The sequence below is a fragment of the Phascolarctos cinereus genome, unplaced genomic scaffold (genome assembly GCF_003287225.1).
Source record: "Phascolarctos cinereus isolate Bilbo 61053 unplaced genomic scaffold, phaCin_HiC Scaffold_4;HRSCAF=312, whole genome shotgun sequence".
Taxonomy (NCBI): Eukaryota; Metazoa; Chordata; class Mammalia; order Diprotodontia; family Phascolarctidae; genus Phascolarctos; species Phascolarctos cinereus.
The window spans coordinates 184,915,548-184,931,508 of record NW_027555847.1 but is presented as its reverse complement, the minus strand read 5'-3'; the positions used below and the strand labels follow the sequence as shown (position 1 = coordinate 184,931,508).

Genomic DNA, 15,961 nt, shown 5'->3' with positions numbered 1-15,961 from the left:
CCGGGAGAGAAAAGCCTGTGTTACAAAGCGAGCCTGGCTGCGATGAGAGGAGCAAGAGAAGAAGAGAGGCTGACCTATCTGGCAGACTAGAGAGGCTTCTTTGGGCGATTCTCTCCGAACTTAACAGAGACAAAAAAAAAAAAGTCCTCCCTTGGCTTCAGACAAAGCGTGAGAACTTTCAGGATTGGGGAGGGGGAGATAGGAGCTTTAATGGGAAAGTAGCAGGAGGGTGAGGGCGTTAATCAAGTTAAAAATAGACGAACATCCTCCACACTCCCCCCGCCTCCCAGTCCCACCCTCGGGGTGGGGGCCCCAGCAGCTCGGGCTTTCTTTGCATAGGTCTCAGTGACAGTTGCTTTGTCTGCCCCTCCCGGGACGGCCCACTGCCCTCCCGAGGCTCGGCTTTCCCTCCCCCCCGCCCGCTGCCTCCTCGGCCCTAGTGTCCCGGAGCCTGGGAGCCCGGGGGCGGAGTCACAGAGAACACTTCGTCATCCTCGTCATCGGCCTCGAGGCGGGAGCGGCAGCGGCAGGAGGAGCTTTAACCGCCGCCTCGGTTGGTCAGAGTGTTGTTTGCTGCTGCAGCTGCTTGGGCTGCTGCTGCTGCTGCGTGCTCGGCCCGCCCCTGCCGCCGCCGGTGGGGTTTTCGCTGACGTCCCCGCCCCGCCTCCTTCTGCCTATAGACTTGGGGCTGAGAGCGAGTGAACAGACGGCAGAAAGTGCACCGCAGCGGGGCTGTCTGTACGCTGGGGTGCTGGTGGCAGAGAGGGGGCGGCGCGAGCGAGCGAGCGTGCAAGCGTGAGCGCGAGACCCGCTCCCGGGAGCCGCGAGAACCTCGCCCGGAGGGGGGGGGGGGTAAGGAGAAGGAAGCGCCCCATAAAAGACCGTTGGGACCTTCCCCTCCAGCCCGGCCTCGGAGTCGCCGCCTGACCCCGCGGAGGAAGCGGCCCCGTTGTCGTCGTGGTCGTCTCTTCCCTCCGCCTTTTCCAGCGCTCGGCCCCCTCCCACTCCCTCCTCCCATTTTCCGAGCCCCTTGGCGAGTCTCGGCCACGCTCCGCGCCGCCGAAACAAAGGAGAGAACCAGGGAGCGGAGGCGGTCGCGCGAGCTCGGGCCCCCGGGCTTCCTCTCGCTCGCGCGCCCGGTTCCGGGGCAACCAACGGCACCTGGGCGCTGTGGAGGAGACGGCGCCTGAGGAGGAGGCGCCGCTGGTGCTGCTGCCGCCGCCGCCTGTGCTCCCGCTGGTGGGCGCGAGCTCCGCCTGGAACCTGCCCAGCTGCACGCGCCTCGCCCGGCCCGGAGCCGCCGCTGCAGCCGGCGCGCGTCCTCCCTTCTCCCGCCTCTCAAGAGCTGGCCGCCGTCTTCCATCCTGCAGCTTCTTCTCAGCCCTATCTTCTCGAGGGTTTCTCGGCCGCTTACAGCCCACCTCGTAAGTGAGGAGTTGACGGGATCTCGGGGGTTGGGAGGGCTGAGGGGTCGCGCCTCCGTCGTGCTTTGTATAGGCTAAGCCACAGAGGGAGGGGGAGGGGGGAATTGGACGGTTATGGGGGAGGGGGTGAACGGGCGGTCCTGAAGAAAGTGCTTTGGGGCCTTCCTTATTTGGGGCGAGGACGCCCGGGGAGGGGGGGGCTCGGCTCCCTCCTGGGAGAATCGTGGCCCGTCCGGATGGAAATCCTTCCCTGGAACGAGCTTGAGGAGCCCGGGCTTGGGGGCGAACGTGCTGGGCCCGAGCCTGGCCGGGCCTGGAGGGGTGGGGGCCCACCTGCGCGAGGCCTGGGGAGGGGAGGGAGCGAGGCCGCCGAGGAAGCACAAAGGCGGCGGCGTCATCTTGTCGTCGTGGCCCGGGGCCCTTCTTCCCTGGCTTCCTCCTCCCTCCCCTCCATCGCTCCTTTATCCCACCCCAATGCGGCGGCCTCTTCGTGGCGAGAACGTGGAAACCGCCACTCCCCCACCCCCCTAGAAATCTGTCAGGAAACGGCGGCTTATTTCCTTTTCTGCCTCGGCGGCTGCCGCTGCCCTGGACGAGGAAAGAAAGGGAGGAAGAAACAAAGAGGAGGAGGAGGAGGACGCGGGGCTGGACCACGCGCCGGGGTTCCGCGCGCGTGTGTGTGTGTGTGTGTGTGTGTGTGTGTGTGTGTGTGTGTGTGTGCGCGCGCGCGCGGGGGGGGTGCTCAGCTGATCCTTGGCAACCGGGAGGGTTTGGGTTCAGCTTTAGCGTATGGGGAGGGGGAAGGCCCAGGGGGGTATAGACCCGGGGTGCCGATGAGTTTGTTCAGCATGACTCAGTGAATTTGTACCTCTCCAGGCCGTGCAGCTCTTGTCGTAGCCGGGGGGGGGGGCGGCCTGTTCTCCAAGGCTGAACACGGTAGCTGTTTGTGAACAAGCTTCTATGTCGGCTTTGTTTCACCGAGGGGCAAGTCTCCCCTTCCCCCAGACTTTTTTTGGGGGGGGAGGTGTTGCTATCCCCTGTTTCATAGTACTCCTCCCTTCCTCTTTTGTGTGTTTCTGCCCCCAGCTGTCCCTGGCTTGAAAGAAGTGTACGGCTTTCCCTTTTGTTCTAGGTCACTCTGGTTGTAGGTCGTGAACGTGAGATCCTTTTTAAGCCATTTTTCTTACAAGTCATGGACCAAACCTTGCCAAAAATAATGTGCTCAAAACAAAGCTTGCGTTATTAGGAAGGGTTTGAAGGCTGGCTGTCCACACGATTCTTTCTTAAGTGTGGGCCTTTTGTGACTTTGTTTTTCAAGAAGAGGTTATTAGATCTGAAACTGGGTCTCTCTGACCTAAATATTATTTATCCTGTCACTGAAATTATTCCAAGAATTCACTTTTTGACCTAACATGGCTTCCTCCCCCAATTCTTAAGACCCCCAACCCCCCCAAAAAAAAACCTTTTGAAGCCTTATAAGTTTGTGGAAATATTGGTAGTTAATTTGAATTAAGAAACGCTGGTTTAAAAGTGAATTTCCCACAAATTAAAATTTATTGTTGTTAGCCCAAAGAACTGCATTTTCATAGAGGTACTACCCTTTAAATGTGGGGAAGATTTTGCTACTTATCTGTTTTAAGATGAGATAAAAGGGGAGTTTGCCTTTTACAATATTGTTGCAGCTTTAAAATTAATCACTGAGAAATGCAACCTTATAAATTCCTGTTTCAGTCCTAAACAAAGGCATTATTCTTTACAAAATTTGTAAACCTGATTATTTGATAACCTGACTTAATGGTAAACAGGCCTCCCACCCCCAAAAGTTTGTGGAGAATTGGCCAGTTAGCATGACTTGCCTTTGATGGTCCTCTCAGCTGTTCCTTATCATGTTGAAATGTCTGGGGCTCTTTAAAATGACTGATTGATGATGCTTTATCTTCTATATGGGATTTTAGATTGTCCTCCCTCCTTACATAAAGGAAACTGGAGCAGTGTTAATGGGATTTTACATTTTCCCTACAGTAGTGGTAGGAGTTCCACAGCCTCAATTCTTTAGGTCTTGTAGGAGTTGGCAGCCTCTGGGATATAAATAGAAGCTGATTTCAGAGGCCCCTGTTGACGAGGTTGTATGTGAGAGCCTCCACCTCAGCCTGTCACATTGCAGCCTTGTGACAGGCGGAAGCTAATGTACCCACCCATGTGATCTAAGCTTCTGAGAAGTATTAAAGCAAGTAGAGCACACGTGATGACATTTAAAACTGGCGTTCCTGGGGAAAACAGTGAGATAAAGCAAGTTAGATGATGCTGACTTCCTAGTAGCATTATCTAGCAAGCACAACTTTATATGTATCCTCTGGGGTAGAGAAGAAGGTGGCAAAGTTTGATCTGCCAAGTGACTTTTTATTTTTTTTTTATGGTTCTCCATAGTTTGGTACTTATGTGCCTCAAAACACTAAAAAAAACACACACACCCAACCCATCTCTAGTTTTCAAATTTGGGATTATTAAAACATTAATCAGATTGTGGCTTGAGCTATATGGTGTTCACGATTTTTTATTGTGTTGTCAAGTGATACTTGGACCTACTACAAGAGTAATGAACTAGGATAATTTTAGTCGTTGGAGAAGTAGTAACTTGGAAATTAAGGGATTGACTTTTCTGCATAAAAATACAGAGATTAGTACTTGGGACTTGGTAGGCCATCACATTTTCATTTGCATAAATCACAGAAGGGTATTTTTGGTACTATTTAAAATACTTTCAGCCAGTTTTCTAAATAATAAAGTGATGATGAAATATGTTTGCAGTATCCAGCTCTAAAATGAGTAAGCTAAATTTCCATAAGTCCTATTTAAAGGGACAGGCAGCTAGCTAAATTATAGGAAGTCAAATCTGGGCACAGGTCAGCTTGACAAATAATGGATAGTGTTTTCACTAATGTAATCAAATAATCACTTTCCATTACCTAGGTTTGTACTGAATTCATATTAACTTGAGATATATTCATGCCGAAGTGCCTTTGCATAGACCAACCCCAAAACCTGTAATATTTATCATAAACCTTTTAACCTCCTTAGGAGATTTTAGGTGCATTAAAAGTCCTGTGCTCCTTCCTGGTGGAAGTGTTTCCTGTTCTGTCTCCCCCTAGTTAATGCTTTCCTTCCTCAAGTTATCTTCTCTTTGCTTATTTGTAATTTCTCCCACTCCCTAAAATAGAATCTCCTTTTACAGGAGGCTGTTTTTCCTATAGTCTGTATTTTAAGCACTACCAACAAGCTTGTACATAGTAGACAGTTAAATATTTGTTGAATTCAGGATTCTAGTTGATATTAACCCTCCAATTTTTATTACATTAGGGAAGCAATATAATATAGTACTAAAAATTAAAGTATTTCAATAACTGCCTTTAAAATTGCCAAAACACATCTTGTAGTATGTGATTTTCTGAAGGTTTCCTTTAGTTATATCTTATGCTTACAGCCTTTTTTGGTGTACTTATCCAAAATGTTTACAACTCTTGAGAAATTTCTTAGTTACGGTTTGATTACAGATTTTGAAAAGAATTAAAATGTTCCATAAGCCTATGGTGCTGCCCTTTAAAATTATTTGCTACTGGCAATTATACTAATATTTTAGAATGACCTGAAAAACCTTCCAATTTCTATTTTTAAAAATTCTTATAGATCATTTTTTTCTAAGAACAGGGAATTCTTACCCAGAGGACAACCTAATGAACTTAATTCTTCAATTTGTGGCAGATGAGTTGATTACACTGAGTGCCAATTATAACGGTGCCCTTGGAAACACAAGGATTTGGTTGCTATATCGAGTTCTGTCTAGTAACCTTGCGTCAGAGATTAACCACTAGTGAAGGTGAAGTATTTATATTGCCATAACTTTTCCATGTCCCTGTTCCCACAAACAGCAGAGTTTTGTTACCTGCTGGAAGTGGAATGTTGAGGAGCATTCACTCTAAATTTATAGCAATGGCTGGAGTCCTTGGGCTCACTAATCTAAAAATTGATAAAGCAGAATTATCAACAATAAATAATATCTTATAAGTACTTGGAGAACTGATTTCCTTAAAGTGAAGAGTACATGGAGAGATTTCACAAGAAGTAGCTGACCTAGAGATACTTAAGGATCTGTACATATGTTGTTGCCAGTTAGCAGGCTGGGTCAGATTACAAACACAACCTTGTTTAAACTCCCTCTGTAACTTTATAAACACCTTTCAAGCTTAACAGAAGACACATTGAGATTCCTTGTCATGTTTTTTTTTCCTTTTACTCATCCAAATGGTTTACTTTGTAGATAATTTAAATATTGTTCATGAAATTACTCGAGTAAAGGAACGAAATAGAATGACAGTAATACCAAATCTCAAAGCTTGTGAAAAATCACATTGTTTAGTTTATCTTCTGAAAGGATTGGTTATTAATGAGAATTAATTAATGTTTAATGATGAAGGAAAGGTGACTATATGGCTTTAGAATTTTTCAATATGAAAACAATTCAGTATGAAAATATGATTTTCAATATGCCTTGGGTTCAGAAAAGAGATAAAAAACTAATATATTTCTGCTCTACTGAAACTCATGAATACAGTTACTGCTTCTGTTAAGAATGCTGATGTCATTTGTTTCTAGAAAAAGCAACGATACTGATGATATCATAGCAAGTCAATGATTGATTTTGGAGATATGCCAGCTTCTAATGCATTTTTTTCTGGTTTTACTTAAAGCCCAGAGAAATGGCTCAGGAGACAAACCAGACCCCAGGGCCCATGCTGTGTAGCACAGGATGTGGCTTTTATGGAAATCCTAGGACAAATGGCATGTGTTCAGTTTGCTACAAAGAACATCTTCAACGGCAGCAGAATAGTGGCAGAATGAGCCCAATGGGTAAGTTGTTGCCAAGGAAAATCATAATATTTGAAGAAGTGGTGGAAAGAACTCTAGAACCAAGTATGTGAGCCAAAGCTGGGAACCTATACTGAAATCTGCTGGAACCTTGAGGGGGAGAACATTTTTGAACTTAACAAAAGGCAACAGCCCAATACTTGTGAAAATATTAAATTCAGCAAGCTTGTGTTAAGCACCTATTAAGTGCAGGGCACTTTGCAAGGTGCTTTAGAGAAAGACAAAGGAAAAAAAAAAGGCCCTGACTTCAAGGAGCCTACTTGGGGGAAAGAGAAGGGGAAGCTGCATGATGATTTAGCTTCTCATTTTTATATTTGAGAATTTGCTCCACGTGTTCAAGAATGCTTTGGATATGTCATTTTAATTTTGTGTTTTGTTTGAACCATCACTCTAAGAATAAGTAGAGGATTCTGCCAGCATAGTACAGGTGATTAGAAGAAGATCAACATACCTAAACATTTTATGTGTGATTATTTGTGTGGAAATCTCTTTGAGGTTACATGATAGTAGACTAATTCTTAGAAATCACAAAATCTCAAGAGTTGTAAGGAATATCAGACAGAGGTCATCTAGTCCAACTTGTACCTGAACAGGAAGTCCCTCCTACAACATTCTTGACAAGTGGTCATCTAGCTTCTGCTCTGGTGATGGGGAACTCAGTATCTACTTAGGTGGCCCTTTCCATCTTTGGACATCTTGTGGGTTGGAAAATTTTTCCATTTTGGGCATCTTGTAGGCTGGAAGATTTTTCCCTCCTGAATTTTTAAGAAGTTGCTTCCAATCTGCTATTCCTGTTTTTATTTTATAGGATCAGCTAGTGGTTCCAACAGTCCTACCTCAGACTCTGCATCAGTTCAAAGAGCAGAAGCTAGTTTAAACAACTGTGAAGGTGCTGCTGGCAGCACATCTGAAAAATCAAGGTAAGATTTTGTTTTCAGTTTATTTTGTGTTACATTACAATGCATAAGTAAAGTTGTGCCATATTCTTTCCTGATAAGGGAATACTTCGAATGTATCAAGCATTGCATATAGAAAATATGTAGTAGATGCTTGAATGAAAATATAAGCATTACAACACACTCCTTTAAAGAAACACTAAATAGGGGGCAGCTAGATGGCACAGTGCATAGAGCACCGGCCCTGGATTCAGGAGGACCTGAGTTCAAATGTGGCCTCAGACACATAACACATACTAGCTGTGTGACCCTGGGCAAGTCACTTAACCCCATTGCCTAGCCAAAAAAAAAAAAAGAAAGAAAGAAAACACTAAATAGAGAGTTTGTACATTTTAAATGTCAGAGGAGGGCACAGAGTCAACAAGTAATGCACTCGAGTTATTTAATCAAATGGACAAATTTTGGGAGTGTAATATAATTTTGTAACTTGGCAATTACCATTGTAGTATTGAGGAGTACTACTCATTCAGCTTTTGGTTCAACTCAAGATAATAAGAAGCACCATGCTGAGAACAGGTGAATTTAAGAAATGAACAAGGCATAATCTTTGCCCTCAAGGAACTTCAAGTATAGCAGTTAAGAAAAGGCTTAAATGAATTAAAATGCAAGGGGTAAAAGTGCATAAACCAACAAAAATCTGTGTTTAGTAAAAGAAACTATTGCCTGTTATAACTATGGTACAAATTAGAATGGGAGGACAAAGCTAGCCAAAGTGCTGTGGTAGAGAGTTTGGCTGTAGAAGGCCTTGGACTTTGAATTTGGAGTAGTTTTGTTGCTTGTTCTTTAGCGTGTACATAACACAGAGAGAATGGTAGTTATTCTCTTTATTTTAAAGAAAAGCAGTTGACTCTGTCTTAGTCAGAGATTACAGATAAATCCATCTGATAAATTGTTAAGTGCCTACTTTGTGTAAGAACTGACCTTTTCTCTTAAGGAGAAAGACTAGTACTAAAATGAAGACTAGACTATAAAAGTATTTTTAAAAGTTAAAACTGCTATGAGGACAAAGTATGTGTCTACATATGTAGACATACAAGCTTTAAAATAGTACCCAAGAAGCTAAATATTTTGAAAATATACATTTAAAATGTCAGCTATTAATGCCTTTAAGTTTTTTTGTTTTACTGACCTCAAATAGAAATGTGCCTGTGGCCGCTTTGCCTGTAACACAGCAAATGACAGAAATGAGCATTTCAAGAGAGGACAAAATAACCATACCGAAAACAGAGGCATCAGAGCCAGGTACGTTTTTTAATGCTTTTAATTGCTTGACATTAATTCCTTCTGAATGCTCCTCAGAATTCTGAAGAAAGGGTTTATATCGGGAGTCTTCACAGTTCTATTGAACAAGAGAAGGTATTTGCAAGAAGCATTTTCCTTCAACTGATAAGTCCTGATGTAAAACAATATACTTTTTGTGTAACAAAGCATTTAGTAATATGGAACTTTAAGCAGATGTGAAGGGACATTTTGAGGTCTTTAAAGTCAGTCTTTACCAAAAAAAATCTACATGTACTAATTTTGATGATAAATTAGGTCCTCCAGTGACTCTTTTGGTTAAGGTATTAATAAGTTGCAGTTAGCTTGGTGAAATGACTGAACAGCTGCTCAGTTTCTTAATACAGCTATAAAATTATTTGTGTGTCTTCCCACACAGGTGACACAGTATGTGGTAAATCAGTTAATTTTTTTCTCACATGTATATGTGGTAGTAAAACTTTAAATTCAAGATACTCCTAATTTGAAAATTGTGATAATTCAAACTGGCTCTTCCTGATGATTACCATTGTAATGTCTGAGGAAAAGGAAATTCCTAAACCAATTAATAGAAATAAATATGTCTCTCATGGTATCAGTTTAACCTACTTTACAATAACCTTTTAAAGGAATTCAGCTTTGTCTATGTAAATATATGCTGCTGGTTTCAAAGTAGTTCTTGGCCTGTTCTTCTAAAGCAGGACCAGCAGGTGCAGCATTTTAAATAGTGGGTTAAAGCTTTTGCAGATTCTAGGAACTTGGAAAAATATTTTGGGGTCTTCATGTGACTTATTCTCATTTTTACTTAACTCTTCCTTCTTCCCCTTCCCCAGGAAGACAGTGAGGCTGACTATTTGAAAAATAAATGTTAATGGGTTTAAAGATTTTTCTATAAAAGAAACAGTCTTAGTTTTTCAGAGAAACTTTTCAGTAAAGACTTGTCATAAGCCATGAAGAAAATATTGCATGCACAGGTAGTGTGCTGTAAGATTTTATTTTAACATTATCTGGAAGAAATAAAGTTGTTTGATACATGGCTAAGAGACTTTAGCGAAGTAAATCTCAGAGGAATTATAAGTCAATGTGAGGCTCCTTGGGGGAGGAGGTGACAGAATTGTCAAGAAAACATGAATTTCAACAGTTAACATAGCCGGCTTAGTATTGGTCTCATTTTCCTTACCTAGGCTTTGTTAGACTGGACTGAGAAAAGCCTCTTTGGTTGTTAAAATGTAAATTAAGATGTTATATTTTAGCAATTTATCTTAATGGTCTGCTAGACATTTAGGTTATGGGGGATAGGTTTGGAAAGGATGAAAATACATTGTATTCTCAGGATGACTGATCACATCAGTAAAAATTAAATGAACTTAGTGACCAGTGCAAGTAGTTCTTAGGAGTATGTCAGAAGCATGTTTCCATGACAACAAATGGACTGTAGGTACTATACTCCCTCCTTTTGGAAATAAGACTAAGCAAGAGCATTTCAGATTCGTAAGATAGTAACTTTATGCATTTGTCCTAGTTTGGGAATTGTTTGAACATCTGGAGAAAGAATGTCTGAATATCTGTGCTGGAAAAACACAGGGTGGGCTGTGTGTTCTATATATGGGTCATTCATTCATCCTATAATTTCCTTGCAAATTGCAAATATGAACAGTGTACAGCTTTATAGGAGAGTGGCTTAGGTGAAAATTAATGAAGCTCTCTTTAGCTGTTTACTTTTAACACCATAGCTAAGATTGTAGTTTATATTTACAAAGTTACTTAGCCCAGGAAATTCTCAGTTTTACTTTAGGCCAGAGATAGTTTTGTATATGTTGAAAAAAGTAAGTTTCCTCCTTTTACAGAACTGGCTGAGTCTCCCAGCCTTCCTCCCCACTAACATCGCCCTCTCCATTCCTTTTGCCTTTCTAATGGTGCATTTTGGCTGGCAATTTAATGGAAAGAGTACCTGATAAGAGGAGATAAGTTTCTATCATCTGCTTAGTTGATAATCAGTTTGACCTTGGTAAAATCACATAACTTCTGACCTGTTTACTCCCTCTTAAAAAGAAGAGATTAGGCTAAGTTATTTCTAAAGGTCCTCCTTCTGCTGTAATATTGAATATACACTGAGCCCTCCTTAACTTCTTGGATTCCACCAAATAAATTATTTTATAATACTTCCCAGATGATTTTTTAAAAAAAATACAAACACACACCAAGGAATTGTTCCTTTTCTATTTATACCAATAGATGCGCCAGTTTGAGCCAGAGTTAAAAAGATTTTTGTTGTTGTTTTTGGTTGGGCAATGGGGGTTAAGTGACTTGCCCAGGGTCACACAGCTAGTAAGTGTTATATGTTTGAGGCTGGATTTGAACTTGAGTCCTCCTGCATCCAGGGCCAATGCTCTATCCACAAAAGGGTGGGGTGGGGTTTTTTTTTTTTTTTTACACTAAGGAGATTCCAGGGCACTAAAACTGTTTTTAGGCGTTCTTAATAGTTTCATTACTCTTTAATTATAGTACTTAATAAATGACCCTGAAAGAGTTGTTCCACAAAACCCTTGCCTCTAAACCCAGAGTTTACACCTTGGGCTGAAAGCATTGATGCTTATAAACCTTTAGGCAAAATGTATAAGGATCCACAAGTAAGGTTATATTTTCTGTATTGCCTAGTAAATTGTAAAAGGCTACTAGTTAATGACACATTTGAAAAGTTGGTTTATATTACCTTGGGACTCAAGTGAAGAATGTTTTAAGTTTTGTAAATACTGTCCTAATGGCTTTATATTGGAAATTTGGGGCTTTAAAAATTAAGCTTATTCTTAGGTTGACTGAATTTGACTAATCTGTTTTCTAGGGGCTTTTCATAATTTGTTGGTTATATCTTTTATTTGGCATCTATTTAAAGTTAGGTTTGCAGAGGAGTAAAAACCCGATAGTGAAACACCTGACTGTCTTTAATAAAGAGAAATATCTTGTCTCCATAATCCTAAATCATCAACACATTCATTTTATAAATATTGCTAGAGTGCTTGGAGTTACTTCTGCCATTAAGACTTTTCAAAAAATAGGATTGGGCAGAAGAGAAATTTTGTTTCTAGCTTCTTTTCTCCATTTGGTGGGCGTAGGATGCGGGTGAGTGACATTGAACACTTGAACTCTTTAAAAAATACTCTTCTAGTGTTAAGATGGTTTGGGATTCATATGGTATTTTGATTTTATTTATTTGTGTATTTTTGCCAATGCCTACCAGTTTTGAAAAATTTGCTTTTGTTTATCCAGATGAGAATAATTATGTTCTGGTTAAATTGGTTCTTCCTTATAGTTTATTTGGGTGTTGCTGCAGCTTGTTCTATTGTCCTATAAGTTGATACTATATAGAAGATGAGATGTTGATCTATACAGTATGAGTTCATGTTCTTTTGCAAACTCTAAATCTGCTTGTATAAAAGTAGGTAGCATTGTGTCTTTAAGAATCCTAACTAGTAAGAAATGTTATCAAAAGAGCTGTTTTTGAGAGTATTTTAGCAACACTGCTGTACAGAATGAGGGTAGGATGAGAATCTTTGAGGAATCGTTTGAGGGAATATGATCACCAGATATTTCACAAAGTTGTCAGCCAGTTAACTCTTGTCAAATTTCCATTTCTTGGCTTTATTCTCCAGTTGTCACTCAGCCAAGTCCATCAGTTTCTCAGCCTAGTACTTCTCGAAGTGAAGAAAAAGCTCCAGAATTGCCTAAACCAAAGAAGAACAGATGTTTCATGTGCAGAAAGAAAGTTGGCCTTACAGGTATTGCAACTGCCTTAAAATCATATAAGCCTGAGAGAGAACACCAATGTTTAATACTAGTTAGAGGGATTGGCATGATGTTAAATTTCAAACTTCATATGGAAAAATCCCACCACCAATCAAGATTTCTGTTTTGAGCTGTGGAGAGGGGTCAGGGATATCTCTTAAATCCTTTTTTTCAGCTGTATAGCTTAAATGTGCCCTATTTGCCATATTCCACTGTGGCACAACTAAGAATAAAAACTTTACTCATGTATCTTAAGTCTTCCCCCCCCCTTTTTTTTTTTTCTCTTCCCTTTGTTCTCAGCCTCCCCATAAGGGTAAGGAAGAAAAACCTGGCAAATACTAAGGACAATTTTCCAGTATATAATGACAATCTAAGGACTAATTCATAATTATTTTTGGTAGGTAGAGAGCATTCTTTAGCCATGGTCATAGTCTCTTTCCACTCATTTAGTTGGTAGGTGCTCTGAATGCTAAAAAAGGCTTGTTTTGGAGGTCCAGCCTCGTGTAGACAGGGGAATGTTTTTAACCTCTATGTATAGCATTTGGGCTTTAGGAGTCAGGAAGGCAGATGTCTATTTATATTCTAACTCTGATGCTTACTATTTAATGTGACCATGGACATTAAACTTGTTTCCTCATCTATAAAATAGATATATTAGAAATAATAAAGAGCTTTTCATTTTTTAAGGACTATATAAATATCAGTGCTGTTGCCCAAAGGAAAATAACTGATTTTTTGATGGAAGTTAAATATAAGGTTAAAAGTTATTTTAATATGCACTAAATAATTTTGACATGACACGCACATAGGATGAAAATGTATGTATTACTGAAATTCAAAAAATTCTTCTATATTATAGAGGTTTTGAACTTCACTTCTCCTTCTGTAGTAACTAAAAACCTATAAATTACAGTATTTTAGAGCTAAGTTCATGCACTAAATAATTTTGACATGACACGCACATAGGATGAAAATGTATGTATTACTGAAATTCAAAAAATTCTATATTATAGAGGTTTTGAACTTCACTTCTCCTTCTGTAGTAACTAAAAACCTATAAATTACAGTATTTTAGAGCTAAGTTCTCAAGTGACTCTATTTTCTCCTGTTTGTACAGGGTTTGACTGCCGGTGTGGAAATTTGTTTTGTGGACTTCACCGTTATTCTGACAAGCACAACTGCCCCTATGATTATAAAGCAGAAGCTGCAGCAAAAATCAGGAAAGAGAATCCAGTTGTTGTGGCTGAAAAAATCCAGAGAATATAAACTAAATTACTACTTGTGAAGAGACTGAATTTTGTTTTTGTTTTTATTTTAATATATCGTAGGAAAACATTAAAGAGCAGATGCATGGCATTTTCCTTTGATGTTTCTCCAGAGTTTTACTTTAAACTTGTCTGTCTTATAATTGATATTTTAGGATGTTTGGGTGTTTGTTACAGGCAGAATTGGATAGATACAGCCCTATAAATGTATATGCCCTCCCTTTGAATAAAATTGGATGATAACCTGCACCATAAATTGAAATGCACAGATATTGGAGACAAGAATATTTAGTTCACATGTGCCAAACAAATATGTAAAACCTGCATGTTTGCAGCATATCTGCCTTTTGGGAATGTAATCAAGGTATAATATCTTTGGCTAGTGTTATGTGCCTGTATAAAAAAAATGGTACACCAGAAAAAGACTGGCAGTCTACTTTTACCATAGTTAAACTTTGCCCTGTTAATTTCTACAACTCATTCTTTTGAAGCAGAAAGTAAGCTATATATAAAGGATCAGACCTTTCAGTGAAATGAATATCTTTGGTGCCATATATAAGCCATGGTCTACTGAATGCTGTGAAAGTAAGACATTCTGGCTCAAAGGGTAAAAACATTGAAACAAGTTATATGGGAGTAAATCCATCAAACTGACTCAAGGATTTGATTCTGTCTCTGAAACAGCGTGCTGGCCTGCACCAGAAGATTTGTCTGCTTTACTCTTGTGTAGCTAAAAATGTTGTGTAGCACAATACTGTAGTAAGATTTTTGTTTGTTTACAAGAAGAAATAAACGCTACATGGTTTTACATACAGCAGCTTTAATCAAATTACGTGCATCTGATGAATCTTACTTTGCAAAAGGTATTTGAACAGTTTGATTTCTTGTGTATATCTTCTGTTGAATGTGTTTTTGGTTCCAGAAAGGTTGTTTAAAGCTTTTTTAAAACTTAAGTTTTCGCTGTAATTGCACCCTTCTGCATGGAAAAAAAAAACATAACCAACATGGCTTAAGTGGTACCCAGAACCACTGTCAGAGGGCTGCTTTTATCATTTTAATTGTACTTGGGTGTAGGACTATAGTTGTTCTTGGGTGTATTGCATGGGCTGCATTATCTACAGCATTGTACAATAACAACTCTAGAAAAGGCAGTATACTTCACTGATGCTTGTCTGGTAATATCACTTCTGTGTTATAATGGAAGGTTTTTTTTGTGATGTATGAAACTTGTGGTTTTTTTACATATAAATGAGTACTGTTTAGACTAGTGTTGTGGTAATGCCTGTTTTCATTTGTAAATAGTTAAGGATGTACACAAGGCGCTACTTTTGACTTTTTTATTGCGGTGTTCAGTCCTAGTTTTCACTTCACTCAAGGCATCAGGTTTTTGGCTTAAATTTTATGTACTTTAGTTTGGAGTTAGATATGCAAATGTGTACAGATAGTTCATATTTATGTATTGCACATAATCATGCTCCTCAGCGTTTATGCTATATTGTATTATGTAAATAATAAAAATCATGTACAGAGGGAGTTATTTCCACTCATTCATTGGCTTCTTAGCCATGGGCTACTTTCAGAATTAGGAGCCTTAAAGGGGAAAAGAATTGATATCTGTGTTACATAAGGCATTCATTTTTTCTTCTTTTTTTTTTTTTAAGCTATGTATATGGGCTCAGCATAGCTGTAATATCACCTTTTTCATCAATTCCTGAAGAGGATTTATTCTACTGAGAAGCATGACAGATGGAATGTAATTTTTAAAACTTGGACTTTTATCAATCAGTATGCCAGGATAGGATTTCTAGGGGACAGATCATTATTTGCAGATTAAAGGAAATCTGTGAAGATCCATAACTCTTACCTTACTCTCAATTTAGTCTATATATGGTGATAGTTCTTTTCTCTCCTTTAGGATTTATCATAGCAAGATACAAGTGTGCTTAATTTTCCAAAGGCATATACCACTGCTATTTTGATCTGTCTTGGATTTTAGTGTTTTTGTTAAAGAAAAAAAATTCAAACAGCAGATGTGCTGTCCAAAAGGAGAGAAAGGAACAGTGTAATTCCCAGGCCAGCTTTGGCAGCAGCTGTCTTGTTGGCAAAGGATAACACCACCAACTTACCCATGATGTGATTTTAGGGGTGGGAAGGAGTCCGTTCACTTTATCTGTACTCTAGTGCTTCCTGTAATGTATAATGGGAATTTTCTTTTTCTTTATTTTTGGCTGCCTCATATTTCTGATACAGGAAAAGACTACAAGTAGAAATGGAAATGTGCATGTTGGGATTAATGGTCTATGTCTACAAAAATGTGAATGATGTTAAAAACTTTGAATCTAATTAATCATAA

At 40.0% G+C, this 15,961-nt stretch overlaps 1 protein-coding gene across 2 annotated transcripts; it reads left to right on the top strand.

The window, feature by feature from the left end:
- Nucleotides 1–1,340: 1,340 nt before the first annotated feature.
- ZFAND5 (zinc finger AN1-type containing 5) lies at nucleotides 1,341–15,141 on the top strand. 2 transcript variants are annotated; one of them, XM_021001805.2, is made up of 6 exons: nucleotides 1,341–1,424; nucleotides 6,170–6,329; nucleotides 7,156–7,267; nucleotides 8,442–8,545; nucleotides 12,211–12,336; nucleotides 13,461–15,141. In XM_021001805.2, the coding sequence occupies exons 2-6, from the start codon at nucleotides 6,179–6,181 to the stop codon at nucleotides 13,607–13,609; spliced, it is 642 nt and encodes a 213-aa protein (XP_020857464.1). In that variant the 5' UTR covers nucleotides 1,341–1,424; nucleotides 6,170–6,178; the 3' UTR covers nucleotides 13,610–15,141. The 2 variants fall into 2 exon arrangements, with proteins under 2 accessions (XP_020857464.1, XP_020857466.1); XM_021001807.2 differs by lacking the exon at nucleotides 1,341–1,424 and adding an exon at nucleotides 4,967–5,298.
- Nucleotides 15,142–15,961: the final 820 nt, after the last annotated feature.